This window comes from Rhinichthys klamathensis, unplaced genomic scaffold, assembly GCF_029890125.1.
Source record: "Rhinichthys klamathensis goyatoka isolate OS25496 unplaced genomic scaffold, OSU_Roscu_1.1 h1tg000094l_1, whole genome shotgun sequence".
NCBI classification, from domain to species: Eukaryota; Metazoa; Chordata; class Actinopteri; order Cypriniformes; family Leuciscidae; genus Rhinichthys; species Rhinichthys klamathensis.
Genome location: NW_026606633.1, coordinates 1,394,070 through 1,413,961, shown reverse-complemented (window position 1 = coordinate 1,413,961; position 19,892 = coordinate 1,394,070). Strand labels below are relative to the sequence as shown.

The window sequence follows — 19,892 nt, the reverse complement described above, 5'->3', positions numbered from 1 at the left end:
CAAGAGACAAAACTTACAACGATGCTGCTTAGAAAACGAAGAAAATGGGGTCAACTCCAGGTTATGGATAGGCCTACTTCACCCAAATATATTTATATATTTAATATAAAAAGCAGCCTCTGTTCTCTTCCTGACACAGCGCCATCAAGTGTACATCATAGGTGTAGAGCAGTTGAGCTGCTTCATGAACTGCATCACTCACTACCTTCTGCTGTAATACAAAGATCTGGACAGTTATGATTTTAAGTTTGACAAGTGGTTCTTTTTAAGATTGCAAAGCAATAATAATACTTTTTTCGTGAATTCTGTCCTCCAAACAAATTCTAATAAGCCTATCATAACATGGTATGTTTGTTTACTGTTTAAATTTAGATGAAAAGCCTATAACAGGCTGTTTAAAGCCTGATTCCATTGTGACAATTTACCCCATATATAGTGTGACAACGTGTGTTTAATGAATTATTTTTCCCGGTATTGTAGCCTGCCTAAGACCTTAATAGTGCTTAAGAGAAAACCCGCTAAACATTCCACTATAGTAAAAAGTATGACAACCCAGTCTCTCATATATTAAATTAGTCCCTTCAAATGGCAAGTGAAATCATTCACTAAGCATTAAGTATTTATTGTAATCCCATAATTAAACACAGAACAGAGGCATACCCTCAACAACCAATCACAACACAGCTGTGTGTAACATGCATTGTTTTCAAATACGAAATTAAAAATCATTCAGGAAAAAATATCAGCACGTTACGTAGCGCTGTAGACAGCAAAAATAAAACATCCCATCGGTTCGGCTAATCTCTAATTATTACCTACCAGTACAGGCGGTCCGTGGGAAGTCCCGCCCACCGCGTTTCACGATTGGCTGGGCGGTGCCAAGCTCATCCTGGACGGCATATGATTGGTCACAAACGCTTTCTGTTTTGGGTGCATGCCAGAGGTCCGGAGAGGGGAGGGGAACCGTCTAGTTTCCGGTTTTGGGCTGGAATTGACACACAATGAGGAGTCGGGAGCAGCCGCTCAAAAGCCTTCTGTAAATAAACAGGACCTTTATCAGGCCGGTGAACTATGGAGAATCAGGTAGAGTATGAAACGCTTTTGCTGTTGCATGGAGTGAAGTCAACTTTTGTAAGCGCGCGCTTAGAGAAATCCACCATTGCAACTGAATGTGGACACTTGGGGCTCGTGAAAGCAGCGGATCGGACCCATATAACCCCCTCCCTCCTCCCTCCTCCCTCCCTCCTCTCAGCTATCTGACTCGAGCTGGCCACGCATATTAAAGCTACATCGGTATTTGGGGACATCAGCTCTGCCTGAAGGGCTGGATGCGTGCGCCAGCTTTCGCAGTAGGCAAGTCGTGCATGTACCAGCAGAAACACAAAGGAGAGTGTTTTTGTCCTGTGCTTCTCAGGTCCGGGAGTCACTACAGTCTGCGGCTTTTATTAGAGGAAATGAGGAACATGCATTTCAATGTATTAGTGTTCCTGACAGAGCACGCACGCTGAAGGCTGAGGGCATTGCACAGGTCTGCTCTGAGGGTGGGGGTCCCTGAAGCGGGAATCTGTCTCTTTCCAAGGCTAATTAATTGCCCTTTTATGCAATATGATTTATGAGCAGTGCCAGCAGTGATCATATGCTGTAGTAGATGAATATCATTGCCTTAACATCCTGGCTATTTTTACACGTTCTGCCTTGTGTCTGTGATCTGCAGTAGGTTAATTGCTTTTGCTGCAACTAAATTATTTTAGAAATAAACTTTTTCTATTTCTATTATTATTAATAACGTTGAATGTGTCCCATTACAAAATATAAGAATCGGCTTCCACTACAGATATAGTTACTGCTGTAAAATTATTACACAATATTATGAGATTTCAAAATTCTCTTCAAATTACTATAGCTGCCTCAGTCATTGTTACTAGTATAAAAACATTAATATGGAGTCTTTCTTTATGACAGTTTTCCAATAGCAATAATTGTGTTATTTTGATTTGACAGTTTGACTACATAGGTAGTACTAACATCATGTTAGTAATAATAACGTCATAATAAAGCTGTCTCTGTGTAGAAGAAAATCATATGACTTTTTCTGCTTCATATTAATGAGCAGTTTTTAATACAATAGCAGTGCTCGTAATTGTAGTGGTATTTTTATTATTACATTATACTGCATTACTGCTTAATATTAATGAGCTGTTTATCCAGCTATTAGATCCATTATCAGTCCGGTTGTATTGTTTGTACTGCTTTAGACTACTAATTGCAGGTAGCTACATGAGCTTGATAATTGCGCATGAAAGCAAATCTCAAAACAAAAAGCCTAACCTATTTTTATTCAATGTGCTTTTAGAAAGGCAAGTTGTAAACCTCTGTTTTGTCCCTCCACTTTTCAAGTAATGGAAGATTTTTGTGAAAAAAGTTGATGTACCGTTTCATTCGTTCATGTTTTCTAGCCTTTGACAATAACATTGCAGCAACTCTTCTGAGACTTGTTGTTTTGTCGTTTGGCTGTTGGCTTCCCACGTGACCTCCTGCTTGTATTTTTTCTGTGCTTGACTGATAATCTGTATCATAGCACTGACCTGAGATGAATCCAGTCTGCCACTTTTGTGTCTATTTCGCATCTTATAACAAAAAGGGATGTGAGTGAGTGTGTCTCTGCTGGGGATTTGTGAGACCAGGAGCCAGTAGTGTTTACCTGTTTAATCTACTCTTTTCAAAAAGGGCTTTTGATCTTATTTACCCCCTTGGGATTAGTGTGGTCATGTGTTCAATCTCTTATTGTATACTGTCCCATATTATTGTGTTCATATTCGGATGGTCATGTTCCTCTCAGGCGGAGTGGAACAGCTTTTATGTAGGTAGAGTTTGTAATCGTTACAAGGCAAATTGCTGTGATGAAATTACACATGGCAAATTCTAGAAAAAGAGCAGTGTTTCTTGCCATTGAGGGTAGCCAGGCTTGTTTTGTATCACTGTCTGTCTATATATGTGACACGGCTGGGGCTTGTGGGTGAGTGAATGAGAGATGGACTCATAGGGGTTATTCTGATGCCTGGCAGCGTCTAGGACTGGCTAGCAGGTTTTGGCTCAAGGAAGTGGAAGTGTCAGCCAACGCAGGGCTTTATGGTGAAAGGCCAGACGGCAGCCAATAAGATTTTGCTCATGAGGCCGGCCCGGGACGCCGTGTTTGAGCGTCGGTCTGCCTCTAGTCTAGTCGGATGCCGTCGGTGAGAGAGAGAACTCTGATTGGGTGTTCAGCTTGGTGGATGAGAATAAAACTGAAAGTGATTAAAGCGAGCAAAGAAGTCAAGAAGGTACAGACAGAAGGCCGTATAGTTCTACGCCAACTTACCTGAGCATTCGAATGCCGAATATTTTCATAATAACATGAGCCGACTGGAATGAAGAAAGTGATCAGCGTGATTGATCTTTAAAATGTTAAGCAAGCGATGTTTGTATATCTGCAGTCTTGGTTTCCCTTTTTGAATGATGAAAATAGACTAGGCCTATTGATTCCTGCTGATATAGACCGATATTTACTTGCACGCAGGTGCAGAACGCACATGCTAGTTGACAGTCGCCTTTAGTCGTTTCGGTGTGTTCAAGCACAGTTTTTTGGCCGAGACGCAGCCGACGTAAGATGACCTAGGGATGCTAAAGGTTAATCGACTATCGTTCATGGGAATTTGTGTAAATTGACTTCCGTAGCGACAACACAGTCAGCTTTCGTCGCCGCTAGTGCTTTGGGGTCGGCTTGGTGTGTCCCGGGCTTTTCAGGAAAAAAAAAAAGAAGCGTGTCTGGAATTGATCTTCTTGTCTGTCCCGGTTCTTAAATCTCCACGAGTTCAGGGGCTCGAGTCAACAGCAGCTGCTGAGCATCTCTGGGCACCTGAACCCAGTCTGGCTCGTCTCCACCTTATGTGGGCAATGTTCATTTTTCCTGGCTGCTTTTCAAGGAATTCCCTTGATGGCTTTTTCTGGCCATTTGGCAGAACCAGTCGATGATACAGATGATAAGCTTGAGCATATGAATGAAAGGTATTCTTACTCCGATTTTGGTGTCTAGAGGCCTTTTATTAGTAACTCTTCTCTGCTATATCAATAACAGGTTTCAGCTATATGAATTCACTCAAATAAAACAGTCTTCCACAAAGAAAATTCCCTACAGCTTGATGATTTTCAAATGTGATGGAATAATTTTTGTAATACATATTTTAATGTAAAAAAAAACAATAAATATATGAAATATAAATAATATTTAATGTTTATAATTTTATAGATAGATAGATTTTTTTGAAAGAGGATTCTAATGCTTACCAAGGCTGCATTTATTTGATAAAAAACAGTAAAATGGTAATATAATAATAACATAATAATATTAACATTTAAAATAACTGTTTTCAATTTAATTCAGTTTAAAATGTAATTTGTTCCTGTGATGCAAAGCTGAATTTTCAGCATCATTACTCCAATCTTCAGTGTCACATGATCCTTCAGAAATCATTCTAATATGCTGATTTGGTGCTCAAGAAACATTTCTTCTTATTATTATAATACACTTTTCTTATTATCAAAACTACGACTTTACTGTCACTTATATACATGTGTGTTGTTTTTATTATATATACTTGTGTGTGTGTGTGTGTGTGCAACTGTGCATATGCCGCTGGTCTTCTCTACTGAACTTCAACTGATCTCAGCTTTATTAAAGCATTTAATTAATATGTGTTTCTGTGTTTGCAGTGCACGGTTCAGGTAAAGCTTGAGTTGGGTCACCGGGCCCAGCTGAGGAAGAAGGTGACATCAGAGGGCTTCACCCATGACTGGATGGTGTTCGTGCGAGGCCCCGAGAACAGCGACATTCAGCACTTTGTGGATAAAGTCGTCTTCCGGCTGCACGAGAGCTTTCCTAAACCCAAGAGGGGTAAATTTCACAAATCAGATATTGCACCACAACTCACAGTTCAATCTTCAAAAACAGCATGTGACATGTTACACATCCTGAAGAGCATCATGCTTCTTTTTTCAATATTTGAGGTTAGGGTTGGATCGGTATCAATTTTGGCTTTGTACAATACCAGCGTCTAGTATTTCGTTGCTGATACTAAATCAATACTTTAGGCTACAAATAAGTAGCCTCGGATGACTGGTGAAATGAAACTATTGCCAGTGGATTAAACATCAACCCATTTCACTTCATGCATTCCAGGTGTCACATGTCTTGGACTAACAGTGCTAGTCTAAGATCAAAGATAGCCTTGTTTTATACACATTGCTTGATAATAATATGTATAGAGGGAAGTTTTTAATATGTACCATTTATTTGATATTATTCTGTTGAAAATATAAAATCAGTTGTGTCAGACTGCATTTCTGCTAGTTGGTTCAAAACACAGATTTGTTTGCAAAATAAATTTAATAGGATGTGAATATTAATTGGGTCATGCAGATGCTGCTTGGTCACATTCCTGGAGTGTCCAGTCAGGTCATTTTAATAAAAATGAATGAACTGTGTTTTCGGCATAGTCAGATTCTTTTACTGTGTTTTTGATTGAATAAATTCAGCCTTGATGAGCATAAGAGAGCATAAAGAAAAAACATTAAAAATGTCATTGTTGTAAAGCTTTTATTTTAATGTGTAACTATACAGTATATGCAGCAATTATTAGTGAAATAATTCATGTTTTCATTTTAATGTCAGTGTGTAAGGAGCCCCCATACAAGGTTGAGGAGTCTGGTTATGCTGGATTTCTGATGCCCATAGAGGTCTATTTCAAAAACAAGGTGAGGTATATGAGTCTCTTCCTGTCGCTCTCCTGTCCTCTTTTGCTATTGTCTCTTGTTCTGTAGTTTTTATTTAATTTTTAAATTTTCATTTGCACACATCCCTCTCTCACTCTGTGACTCATCAGAGCATCAGCTTCTCTTTCTGTCTTGTCATTTGTGAACTTCCCCTCACTGACATTAAGCTGGCACCATAGAGTGATTTTCCTTATGAGCTAACTGGCATAATGTGAAACAATTACACTTTTTTCAAGCCCACCCGCTGACTCACAGGCTTGTGATAAGCAACCGTATCTGTCGTATCTTGTCTGAAAAACATCCCCAGCCTTCAGAGAGTCTTATTTTCCTGAGCTGTTTTCACCGACTTATAGATTTCTGCATGCTGAGGGACAGAGATAAAAAGATTGAGTTCATCTGGGTGTTTGATTTGTAATTCTGATCTTTGCTGAGTTTTTGCTTTTGAATCGTGAATGAAGCACTGGCTGAGGCCCACATGAAAGAAGTCTGAGAATCACTCCAGTTGCTGCTCTCTTGACTCACTTCAATGCTTGAGCTGCTCATTAAAGGAGAACTCCGGGCAATTTTTAAGTTAATCTTGATCGTTATACCTTTGTGAGTACTGTCTATAGAAAAAAAAACGAGCCGGATTGGTGCTTGCAACACGGAGCTTCTGAAGCTAATGCCCAGAGCTCCCACTCAGCTAAAACGGCAGTTATGGGGGCATATTCATAAAGAGTGTCTTTGTGCCTCTTAACAGACACAAAATGCAATTAAAATGTCTGTTCAACATGAACAGGGCCCTTACATGACAACAAGATGCGTATAGCAACTTAGCCATTGTTTAAATTCACCTAAAATAGTGTTTTAGACGGCTAGCTGTAGTCTCGCGCTGAAGTCCCGTGGGAACTCAGTTGTAGTCGGAAAAAGGTAAATAGCAGTGTGCAGATGGGAGGAGCGTTATAATGACTAAAAGGCACATAGATTATGTCTTCTAAATATAACAATAAAATACGTGAGGAAACTAGTATGCAAATATACACATGAACATCTTTACGAGCTAGTTCGTATTGTCACTCGCATACATTCACTTTTACACATGCGGGGCAATTCAAACGTTCATAAACTAAGTAGAGAACTGCTCTTGCATTGCATGTTTGTGCATTTTGGGGGCGGAGCAATGAAGGGAAGGGTTTGTGTTTGTTTGGGTTGATTTCAGATGTCAACAGTGTTTCTCAAAAATCACTTACTGCGCTTTTAATGTGAAATTATTTGATGGAATCTCTGAATATTGCCATTCACGCAGGAGGAGCCAAAGAAGGTGTGCTTCAATTACGACCTCTTCCTCAACCTGGAGGGTAACCCGCCTGTCAATCACCTGCGCTGTGAGAAACTCACCTTTAATAACCCCACCCGTGACTTCCGTCGCAAGCTGGTCAAGGCTGGAGGGGTGAGTGGTGCATTATGGGATTTTATTTCTCCTGATTATATCTAGCACAGCTTAAGGAAAACTGTACATTTTTGGTGTATGTGCTCTAATTTCTCATTCAGATCATGGTGGTCCCAGAGGGAGCAGAAGTAGTCCCGAAACCCAGCCCAGATTACCCAATGCTTCCAACCATCCCACTTTCTGCCTTTTCTGACCCTAAGAAGAGCAAGACCTCACAAGGATCAAAGGTCTGAAAAATTATTTTAAAAATATGCCATAATCTCTCTCTCTCTCTTTTTTTTATTGGGGTCCACAATTCTGAGATCAAATAGAAAATCAGTATTAAACCTGGAAATAAATGTTTTAGGATTTAGAATTATACATTTTTTTAAACAGAGAAAAAGCTGTGATGTAATATATATTTCAAATTATGCTGCTGTTCAAAAGTTTGGGCTCAGTAAGATTTCTTTTAAAGAAATTATTACTTTTATTCAGCAAGGATGCATTCAATTGATCAAAAGTGACAGTAAAGATTATTAGAAATGTTTATTAGAAATGTTTCTTGAGCACCAAATCGACATATTAGAATGATTTCTGAAGGATCAGGTGACACTGAAGACTCAGCTTTGCCATCACAGGAATAAATGATAGAAATAATAGAAAACAGTTCTTTTAAATTGTAATAATGTTGCAGAATATTACTGTTTAACTGTATTTGTGTCTTTCAAAAATATAAAAAAATCTTACAGACCCCTAATTTTTGAACAGTAGTTTATTGTTATTTAAATTATGTTAAGATATAATCTAATTAAATCAAATTAAATTCTGATTCTAGACTTTTTGATCCCCTCTGTATTTCTTCTCAAATATTTTATCATGGGTGAATACCGGATACCTGGTAGGATATTAAGGGATCACAGTTTTCCTCTATTCTTCCTTTTGTTTACTTCTAAGCAGCAGATTAGATCGTTTCAGTGTGAATTAAGGGTCCATCATGTAGGACACGTGTCATATCTCTATTAAATGACCTTTGCTTTATCATATCCGAGCACTGGCGCTTTGTCTGGGTCACTTTGAGGCATCTTTCATTAGTGCAGTAAAGAGAGTCAGTTGCTGTGATTCTCTAGTGTTGGACGTCTTCCAGCATCCCCATTAGCTTTAACAGTCCTAATCTCAGCACAGCCTCATTAATACAGCAGATGACCTTTGTGTGAAGGTCACAGATGGGTATTAGTATCACAGTTAAGACATGCTTTAATGGCCTTTTGTGATTACTTTATTATTAAAGGTGTCAAACTTTGTGCTTTATCCTAATAGGGGATCAGTTTTTGGTTGTATTTGACAATGTGTACCGTGGTAAATGGTGACAGATAGTAATATATTATGGAATGATTACGATATTAATATTAGGGATGTTCAGATATGCTGATTTGGTGTTTAAGAAACATTCTTATTATTATCAAAGTTGTAGTACTTAGTATTTTTGTAGCAACAAATAAACATACCCTTTTCAGGATTCTTTGATGAATAGAAAGTTTTGTAAAAATGTCCTTTCTGTCACATTTGATTACTTTAATGAGTCCTTGATGAATAAACTTATTAATTTCTTTAAAATATATATACTAATCAAATATTAAATGATTCAGTTTGCAGATGAATGAACAAGAATGTAATAAGAACAATCTTGATGTTTCTTAGATAACTGACAAAGCTTAAGTTTGCTTTAGAATTGTACTTCTGTATTGTGATGATTATTTGTGACGTGGACCTATAATAGGGCTTTTCACACTTGAAATAGCTAACCCTGGGTCAGGGTCATTCTAAACCCCAGGGAAATGGAATACTGGGTTATCTCGCACGTTTCACACTGCTCATCATTTACCCAAGGTTAACAATTAATCCTGTGTATTCACAAGCTGACGTTTCACACTGCACATTCCTAAACACTGGGTAAATGTACTCATTTACATATTTGCTGTGTCACTGTCATTGATTGGATGAGTGCAGCATGTGACCTGTTTACATAAAGACTCTAGCATTGCGCTTCTTCCTTACACATTGCCAACTGTAATATGTTTTTTTTTTCTGAATGGACTTTTCGGTCTATGAAAATATGAATAAAATGGTCTATCCTTCACTCCAATCCTTCACTTGTTTTCCGTCGACGTTTTGGCACTTTTACTATTAAATGCTGAGTCGACTGTTTCTATACAGTGCACAGTTTCCGTGACCTGAAGCATGTGAATATGTGGCACACGAATTGTTTTCGGTTGCTTAGCATCTAGTTGTAACATTCTAACAGCGCATTGTTTCCCACCGCACACATTTTGCACCACAATGTGGCGCTAACTCTGCTCCGGAGCAGGGTTTCATAACCCTGGGTAAAAAGCGGTACCAACCCCTTTTCTAAATTGGTAAAAGTGGTTAAAAGTATTACGACTCTAGTGCACCCAGACCAGACAGGCTTTATTACTGGTCGCCAGCTGTCTGATAATATTCGTCGGTTACTGAATGTTATGTCTTATGCCAAATCGAAACCAGTACCATGTATGGCACTGGCCCTGGATGCCGAAAAGGCATTTGACCGTGTCTCCTGGCCTTTCCTTTTTAGAGTTTTGAGGAAATACGGTCTAGGTCCTGGCTTTGTTAAATGGGTTCAACTGTTATGCTCTTCTCCAAAAGCGTCAGTAAGGGTAAATGGGTGTTTCTCACAAAAATTTCAGTTGGGGAGGGGTTGCAGACAGGGGGACCCTCTTTCACCTCTCCTCTTTGCCCTCAGTATAGAACCCCTTGCATAGTTAATACGAGATAGCACAGATATTAGTGGTATTGAGGTGAGCGGAGAGGAACACAGATTGTCGCTATATGCAGACGATATAATTGTGTATATCTCACATCCTACAAAGTCTGTCCCGAATTTAATGAAATGTACTGAGACCTTTGGATTCTATTCAGGTTACAAAATAAATGTGACTAAGACAGAAGCACTCCCCATGAACAATTTAGTTTCCCCACAGATGAAATTAGCTTTCCCATTTAGATGGCCCAGGGAGGGAATTAGGTATTTGGGAATAAATATACCCCCTGACCTTAGTTTATATCAAAGTAACTATATTAAATTAATAGATAAAATTAAACAAGATTTGAACCGATGGACTACACTTCCCCTTACTTTAATAGGCAGGGTGGAAGCTGTTAGAATGAATGTTCTCCCAAGGCTCCTCTTCCTTTTTCAAACTCTACCAATCTCTCCACCTAAATCTACTTTTAGTCTTTTGGATCGTCTCATCTCAAGATTTATATGGCAAGGTAGGAGACCCAGAGTCAGATATAAAGTCTTACAACTGACAAAAACTAAAGGGGGTCTAGGCGTACCTAACTTGAAGCATTACTGGTTAGCGGCACAATTACGTGCAATGATAGTGTGGTTATTAGATGACACCAGTACAAGATGGCTCAGTATGGAAAAAAGTTACAGTCCCGATATGCCTTTGTCAGTGATCCCCTTTAATAGGATTAAATCCACCAGAGATCTTTTGGGAGAATGGTCGAACACAACATGTGTAGCTTGGAAGGAAATACGACAAATGTTTAAGTTGACAAGCGATCTCTCCGTTTTGAGTTCAATTACTTACATTAGAGATTTTCTTCCCTTGAGACTAGATACAGGATTCAAAAATTGGAAACTTTTGAACCTTCATTATGTACACCAATTATTTAGTAATAACAACTTCAAATCATTCGAACAACTGAGAACAGATTTTAAATTACCAAGAACAGATTTTTTCAGATATCTACAATTAAGGAGCTTTATACTCAAGCACCCAAACTGGAACAGATTAATAGAGCCCTCCCTTTTAGAACAGTATTTATTAAAAATTCAGGGTGGAGAACATATGAAGAAATCAATAACCAATGTTTATAAAATCATTGCTTCAATGACAAAAGATAATTCATTTTATGTGAAAGACAAATGGATTAGGGAGCTACAGCTTGAAATAAGTGAAGAAGCTTGGTTGGAGATATGTACTCAGGCTCACAAAGTCACGAACGCCAATTTGTGGAAGGAATTTCAATGGAAGATAAATAACAGATTTTTCAGAACACCACAAGTTGTGGCTAAAATGAATCCGAATCAATCAAGTCAATGTTGGAGGGGGTGCGGAGAGACAATGGCTACTCACTCACATATTTTTTGGCAATGCCCATTGTTAGATAACTTTTGGAAATCCATTTTTACATATATTAATAAAGTATTTAATGTTGAACTGATAAGAGACCCCCTGATAGCAATTCTAGGGATGAAACCAGTTGTGATACACAGTAGGAAAAAGATGTATTTATTACAGATATTACTGGTAGCCGCAAAGAAAACAATTACAATAAAATGGCTTAAAAAGGAGTCGCCAAATCAAGCTGAATGGCTAACAATTTTAAGAAATATTTACACTATGGAAAAAATTACATATTCATTGAGATTACAAAGGGAACTTTTTATTGAAAGATGGGCACCACTAATGACGGTGATGGAGGACCGTTAGAACTAACTCTGATTATAACTGCCAGGGGAACTTGTATACAACCCATGTTTTGTTTTAAGTTGTTGTTTGTTTTGTTCAAATTGTTTATTTTAAATGTTGTTAATTATTTTGTATTATATTGTTTTAATTAATTAATTATATTGTTGTTAATTTCTTCTTTTACTTGTACTTCTAGACATATTCTCCTGGAAACTTGACCATACACGTAAGAGCGTGTGAATTATGACCCCTTGTACAGGATACTGTTTCTGAGGGGAAGTAATTGCTGTTAAAGGAGATCTGAAGAATATTCAAAATAAAAAATAAGTAATAAAAAAAAAGTGGTTAAAAGTGGGGTTTAGAACGACAATAAACCAATGTTAATCGCCTTGTGAAAAGCCCTAATGATTATATATTGTACTGCCTTGTATGTGCCAATTCCTATCTAACTTGGTGAATACGGATTTTTTTTAATCGTTTGCTAACCAAAGGTAGAATTTGACACCGTAAAGACTAAAAACAAACACTGTTTCCTGTAGGAGCCCAGTAAAGAGGGAAGCAAAGTGTCCAAATCCCACAAAATGGCCAAGGAGCATCGAGAGCGGCCACGAAAAGACTCTGAAAGCAAGGCCACATCCAAAGGTGACGGTGACCGAGATGGCGGCAGCAAAAGTAGCCGTGACCCTTCCTCGTCTTCATCCTCATCATCGAAGAAAAAAGAGATCAAAGTGAAAGACGAGAACAAAGTCCTGCCCAAAGCTGCTTTCAAGGAGCCCAAACTCACATTGAAGGAGTCCAAAATGGAAGGCATGTCTCCTAAAGGAGGGGGGGCAGGGTCGGCGGGTGGTGGAGGGGGAGGTGGAGTGGCCGATGGAAAAGCCCCTAGCAAACGACCTTCCAATGCAGAGTCGCCCAAACCTAGTGTCAAGAAGCCAAAGAAGGGGGGTTCAGAGGGGTCAAAAGACTCCAGCAGTGGGGGATTCACCGGCACCTCCCCCCGGACCGCGTCTTCCACCACAGTCTCCTCGGGATATGCGGATAAGAAGGCCTCTAAAGAGAAGGGACGCTGGGCCAAGGGCAAGTCAGAGACCCAGGAGGTCAAGGAGTCCAAGAAGCCTCCGGAATCCGATGACTCCAACTCGGATGATGATGCCTCGTCTAAATCTGAGGTTAGACTTATGTGATAATAGTTTTGTTGATAAGATTTGTTTCAGATTTTAAATCAAGAATTTTTCACTATAACATTTGTTTCAAATAAGTCAGGGGATGACAACCTTTTTAACCTGTTAAATTTAATTTGATTTTTTTTTTCACAATAAAATGTGTGTATTAATTTATATAAAATAAATCAGGGGTTGGAAAAATTAAGAAAGTTTAAAATTTAGCATTTTTTCCACAATAAAATGCATATATTTAAAATAATTCAGGTAATGCAAACCTTTTTAACATGGCGTTAAATTGTATTTTTAGACAATAAAATGTGTTTATTAATTTATTTAAAATGCTAAATAAATGTATTATGAAAAAAATACAAATTAAACTTAACACTGTTAAAAAGGTCACCACCCCCTGTGATAAACACAATCTTTCATTTGTATCCTGTCCACTCTTCCCCACAGCAGTCAGCACCTTCCAGCCCGTCTAATTCCAGCTCCAGCTCAGAGTCTAGCTCCGACTCAGACTTTGAGCCACAGCAGAAACAAGGCCAAGGTAGGATCTGCTCTTTTACTGCAGGGAGTGTCCTGATAAGCAGCAGTCAGATCCATAAATAGATTTCCCTACTATACTTTAACTCAAGGTTAACAGACTGCTGATTTGATCGATCACCGTGGAGAGGGTTAAGGATGTGTCAGAAACAGGCACTTTCTTAAAATTAAGGTTTTTTTTTAGAACGGTGATGTGGGTAATTTGTCATTGGCTTGCTCCCATTTTAATTTGCAACAGCCAGCCTGACACAAAACATTGGCTTAACTAATGGTGTGAGATTGGGGTAAGACATTTTTTTTAATCCGACCAATGGCAGATGGGAAGAGTTTTAAGGAAACCTGTTTGAAAACAGTCACTTTTTTTCAAATTCTGTTTGCTAGTGGCACAGAAATTGCGCACATCCCCTTTAAAGCGGCAGTTTGAAAGTTAAACCAAACCACGTATATTTTGCAAACGCTCATTCTGGTCTTTGGTTTGTAGGCCCGCTACGCACTATGGTGGAGGACCTCCAGTCGGAGGAGTCTGATGATGACGATAGCAGCTCAGGCGAAGAGACGCCAGTCAAGAACAACCTGCCCAGTCGAGACTCTAGGTCATTCTCCTTCTTTTCTTGTCAGTATTTGTTTAAGCAGGTCTTTCAGATGCTTTAAGTCCCTGTAATCAATGTTAGCAGAGGCGGAGAACGGATTTGTTTGCTCAGAGTAAACACTTCACTTCATACGCCTCTCTTTATTCTTCATCTCACTCGAGTGTTGCTGAGCCGCTTTTTGAAAGACTTACTTTTGTGAGGTTGGAAGTGTGAGATGACTGCTAGAATAGGGTTTTATTTTCAGTGTTTATTGTGTATTACAATTATTCTTTAAAATCAATTAAATCCGAATGACTACATTTCACGGGACAGTCCACCCAAAAATGTACATTTGATCATCATTTACCCACCCTTGTGTTGTTCTAAAATGGTATGACTTTCTTTCTCATGTGTAACCCAAAAAAGGTATTTGAATAATGTTGGTGTGAAAACTGTTTCGGTTCCCAATGATTTCCATGGTATTTTTTTTGTCCATACTATGAAAGTCAATGGGAACCGAAATCGTTTTTTTTTTTTTTTTACCAACATAATTCAGAATAACTTCTTTTGTGTTCTGCAGAAGAACGTAAGTCATACTGGTTTGGAACAACACAAGGGTGAGTAATGACATATTTTTACTGGAATTCTTGGGTAATCCTTTAACTTCCTCACAGGGTTTAATTGTTTGATGTTTGCCCCTCACAGACTGAGTTTAGACAGCGAGAGCGACTGCAGTGACGGGCCGCAGCGTCCCAGTCGAGACCCACCCCCTCAGCCACAGAAACACAGCTCCACCAACAACAAGGTGAACTGATACTCAAGACCGTATCAGCTTCTTGTTAAGCCGTCCAATTGGTGTGTTCATTCATTCAGTCATGCCGATCGTTCAATTTACAGAACACACTCTTAGCACACAGTTTTGCTCCTTTGAAACTTGATTGTTGACTGTCGGATGATGGACGATTGGCATTAGTTCTTGGATTACACTGCGCCCAGTGTTGAAATGAGGTGGCGACACGCAGCTTTTGATCCACTGACTGGAATGCTGCTTAACTGGGTGCTGCCAGTCAGATCAGCAGGATTCGGAGCGCTCCAGGCACTGCTCCACTATTGCTGGAAAAACACTGCCATAGATCATTGTCTTGATTAGTCATTCTTTAAACTTCTTCTTTAGTCCATTTGTATGATTTCTTTCTTTTTCTCCATTTTGTTCCTTTCCTCTCTGTTTGCTTTTGTCTGTCTATCATACAGGTCACAGGCAGAAAGAGTCCAGACCCTTGTTTACGTCAAGAAAAGGTCCTGAAGAAGGGATACGACAAGGTAGGAAGGGTAAATCAACCTTTTAATTTTTCACCTCTTATCTCCATAAGTTATTTCTATTTGATCAACTCGACCCACCTAGACCTCTGTTCCAAAACCTTGTGAGCTGCCTTGCTGTCTACTGCCCACTTAGGTTCCCTTCTAAGGGATGCTAACTGAAATGGAACCTCATTTCCCAATGATTTCAATAGTTTCTACTAACATGTTGCTAAGCTAATAGTGATACTCTAAAGATACATAACACACAAATAGTGGGGAAAATATTTGATTAATATTCAGTAGTAATAAAAAGTATGATTATTTAATTAATTAAATCTAAAATAGCAATAAATTATTATTAAATCAATGATATAATAACTTATTATTATAATTATTAATTCAAAATTATAAATACATTACAATATATTTTATTGTATAAAGTATATAATGACCACCAGTACTCTTATTATATAACAATTATTTATATTGTACCTTTTACAATAAGGTCTCATTTGTTGACATTAGTTAATGCATTAAATATTATTCTTATAGTATTTATTAACCTTCGTTAATGTTAGTAAATAGAAATGTTCATGTTAGTGGACAGTGCAGTGACTAATGTTTACAGATACAACGGTCACACTTTAGTTTAGGGTCAAATTCTCACCATTAACTACGACTTTTGACTCAAACTCCTAACTACTGCTTATTAATAGTTAGTTAAGTTAATGTAGTTAAGTTTAGGTATTGGGTAGGATGTAGAATATGGTCATGTAGCCTGGTTAAAACCAGACCATTCGCATGCTAATAAGCAACTAGTTAATAGTGAGAATTGGACCCTAAACTAAAGTGTTACCGATACAACTTTTGATCTTAAATGTAGCAGTAAATATTGAGATTAACATTAGCTAAGATGAATAAATGCTAAAGAAATATTGTTCATAGTTCGTTTATGTTAACTAATGTTGTTAGCTAATGAAACCTTATTTAAACGTGTTACCAAAATATTTCATGAAATACAACAATTCTTCTTCAATTTAAAATGATTATTATCAGTAGTATAATAAGCCATCTTTTGAAACAGCCTCCGTCTCAGGAAATGCTCCCTAGGTAGGCAGCTCACTAGTTTTGGCATGACATCCTGCTACTAAAACTAGTATGTAAAGCTGCCCTTTAGCTAATCTAATTTCAGTAAATGATGTTGCTTTTTATAGTTACTTTTAGTCCTTCTATACAAGCTTGTACAGGTGTTTGGAGCCGCAGTAGAAACTGATCCCCGTTCCTCTCCTCTTGTTTCAGGCGTACACCGAAGAGCTGGTAGACCTTCATCGCAAGCTAATGGCATTAAGAGAGCGTAACGTTCTACAGCAGGTGGGTGTTTGCGTGTGATTTAAAATAGCCTGCGTTTGTGTAAAAGCTTTGAACAAACACCACTGACCCGTTTCCTGCCTCCAGATCGTGAACCTCATCGAGGAGACGGGCCACTTTAATGTCACCAACACAACTTTTGACTTTGACCTTTTCTCATTGGATGAGTCAACTGTCCGTAAACTACAGAGCTACCTGGAGGCCACCGCCACATGACAGGAAGTCCATCAAGGCTGCGGGGAGGGGGGGAGGCTGCCCTTTTTCACCTCTTTTGTCCTGAGAGAGGGCTACAAAAAGGTGAAAATTGTTCACAGGAAATGAAAACAGTGGGGAAACAAATCACGAAAAGGAGTGAATCATACAGTATTTTGAGGAGGAAGTGCAGCTATGTGGCGTCTCGACTGCAAACCAACACTACAACACTTCTTCTCTCCTCCTCAATATCCTGTTGGACAGGAAGATCTCTTCTTAACGGGGCCAGAACTGCTAGAGGGTCATATTCCAAATCGGCTGAAAAAAAAAAAAAGTCTCTCTGTAGCCATACGCACTGATGCATCAAGGGTTGCAACCTTTTATATTTTATTTTTGTACCAATGTTTTTCAAGGTATTTTTGATTGATTGTGGTCGGAAAAGGAAGCCCCACACGCCATGAATGTATCGCTTTTTATCCTCTAGGGCTAGTCTTAGTGCCTTTTTCACACCATCTCATTTGTGCTCTTAGCAATTACAGCAGTGTTATCTTTCACTCCGACTTTAGTCAGTCCTTCTGTGTGTGTGGGATACCTGGATATCGTCCCGGGGAGATTCCGATTTGTATGCCAATATGCATCAATCCTCATTTAGGTGTTCGCCAAACGGGCCTTAGAACTTAAATGTTGTGCATTGCTAGTGCAGCTTGTGAGAGTATTTGGAAGTCTGTGTTGGTCTCTGTGTTTTCTGTCATCATATCTGGTTTATTCATTAGACTAAGCGGGAGAGACAAAAGAAAAGGACAAGACAAGCTGTTTTTCTCTCAGTGGCCCCTACCAGAACAGCAGTCTGTAGATTCACTGTGCTTCTGACTCCGTCTCTCTCTCTCTCTCTCTCTCTCTCTCTCTCTCAGAGCGACTACATCTCGGCTTCACTTCGCCTCTGTGTGTCCATTCTTATGCTAATAGCTTTAAGAGGCTCCGTGGCCTGAGCTGCAGACCACATGCCCTTAACTTCACCCTTCAAGAGTCTGGGAGTGTCGTTTGCATGGGCTTTAAATCTTCAACTGATTCGTCGTCTGAATCTTAGCGAACAATAACGTTTATAACTTTGAAACGATTTGAGATGTTTGTGCGTTTTTCAGCAAGAGAATGATTGAGTGTTATGTGCGTGAACTTTTAACTCCCAGCTCTTGTTTGGTGAACTTTAACCTTTGACCGGATACTGGTTCGGGTCAGCCTGTCATAAAGGGGTGGGGCAAGAGGCAAAGGGGTGGAGTTAGGTGAACTTGAGTGGCGGCTCTGAAAAGACATCCCACTGAGTACACCCAGGTTTTTGTTTTTTATATATATATATATTATTTTGAGGGGGTTATTTTTTTTATTTATGTACCTCTGCACTTTTGGCTTTGTTGACTCAAGTACTTAATTGTCTAATCTGTATTTTTAAGAATTTTATACAATATTTACATGCAATATGATATTAATTTGTCAATTGTTTTGTGTCAAGAATTGCCAGTTTTTTAAGGAATTTTTAGTTGGGTTTTTTTTCCTCTGTATCAGCACATTATATCATGATAGACTGTAAAAGTGACCATAAGAACTTGAAACTTACTTCAGGCCAATATATGAGTTCGTGGCAGGGTGTGTTTGCATATCAGATGAGTTTCTACTAGCATCTGTTTTGTTGTAGCCTCATTATTATCCACTACAAGGGGGGACTGCATATTTGCGAAACGAACAAGTGTTTGTGAGTTTATTAATGTATTTGATTTAAACCATGCTGAAAAAGTCTTAAGCTAGTTTGCTGGTCTTAGAGGGGTTTTTGGGTACTTGTTAGCCAATTCATCCCTCTAAGACCAGCTAGTTTAAGCTGCTGCTTCTTTTCCCAGAAGGAAAGTGAAGAACCTCTGTATTTTGTACATGGGATGCAGCAAAGAACACTAATGAAGGGGCATTTCACCCATTTTACGTAGACACACATGTACAGTAGACGGTCGGAATCTTATCTACAGGAGCTGGAGGAAACATTAATCGACGGTTACTACTGCATCATTTTCACATACTTCGCTTGCAGCTGCAGAGAGCTGTCTTGTCAGTGGTGGTTTTATTTGTGTTTGTGAGCGCGGAAGGACTTACTGTATTTATCCGTGGGGTTTGGGGAGGTCTGGGTTTTTACATATGTTTTGATAACGTGGTAGAAAACCTTCCTTGATCTGAACAGAAGAGTAACCCTTTAGTATGACGTGTTAAACTTGACATACAATGCCACCATGTGGTCATATGATGCAAGTTGTAATAAGGGCAAAAGATGTTACTTTTTATGTTTTTATTGCAAAGTCATATTATGAATAAAGTCATTTGAGTACTGTTCATAGTATCGTATTATGTTACTTAAGTTGTTCCAAACGCGTATGAGTTTCTTTCTTCTGTTGAACACACAACTTTTTTTTTTACAGTCTATGACACCAAAGATATTTTGAAAATATTAAAATTTGTTGGTAACGGTAGCCACTGACTTCAATAGTAGGAAAAATATACGATGGAAGGCTATGGCTACTGTCAACTGTTTTTGGGTGAACTATCATATTATTTTTAATTCCAGGTTAAGCTGTTTTACAGGTAAATTTTATTCGAAAAAACAGTAATATTGTGAAGTGTTATTACAATTTAAAATAACTCAATGTAATTTATACCTTATATCCAGTCTTCGGTGTCACATGATCCTTCAGAAATCATTCTAATATGTTGAAACATTTCTTATTATTATTATCAATGTTAAAACCATCGAAAATTAAAAAACAATAACAGCAAATATTTCAAGTAGAAATATTTATAACATTATAAATGCTGCTCCTTTTGATCAGTATAATATTTCCTCATTAATTTATATTTTAAAAAAAAACTTTATATCTTTATATGACTTTAGATGCAAAAGCCTCTAAGTCCTAAAGTTTTTGTTTAATATTAACATTTTATCAGGCTCCTATGTATAGGTTTCTACCCAAGTACCGGCATTTCTGAA

General features: G+C 38.4%; 1 protein-coding gene across 4 annotated transcripts; it reads left to right on the top strand.

The window, feature by feature from the left end:
- Positions 1 to 959: 959 nt before the first annotated feature.
- On the top strand, positions 960 to 19,240 carry mllt1a (MLLT1 super elongation complex subunit a). Of its 4 annotated transcripts, none has more exons than XM_056252356.1 (12): positions 960 to 1,083; positions 4,750 to 4,930; positions 5,708 to 5,790; positions 7,094 to 7,237; positions 7,339 to 7,464; positions 12,276 to 12,905; positions 13,359 to 13,446; positions 13,924 to 14,035; positions 14,717 to 14,816; positions 15,263 to 15,331; positions 16,610 to 16,681; positions 16,766 to 19,240. In XM_056252356.1, exons 1-12 carry the CDS (start codon positions 1,072 to 1,074, stop codon positions 16,892 to 16,894), a joined length of 1,746 nt encoding a protein of 581 aa, XP_056108331.1. In that variant the 5' UTR covers positions 960 to 1,071; the 3' UTR covers positions 16,895 to 19,240. The 4 variants fall into 4 exon arrangements, with proteins under 4 accessions (XP_056108331.1, XP_056108328.1, XP_056108329.1 ...); XM_056252353.1 differs by having other exon boundaries at positions 15,263 to 15,340; XM_056252354.1 differs by having other exon boundaries at positions 13,356 to 13,446.
- The last annotated feature ends 652 nt before the right edge of the window (positions 19,241 to 19,892 follow it).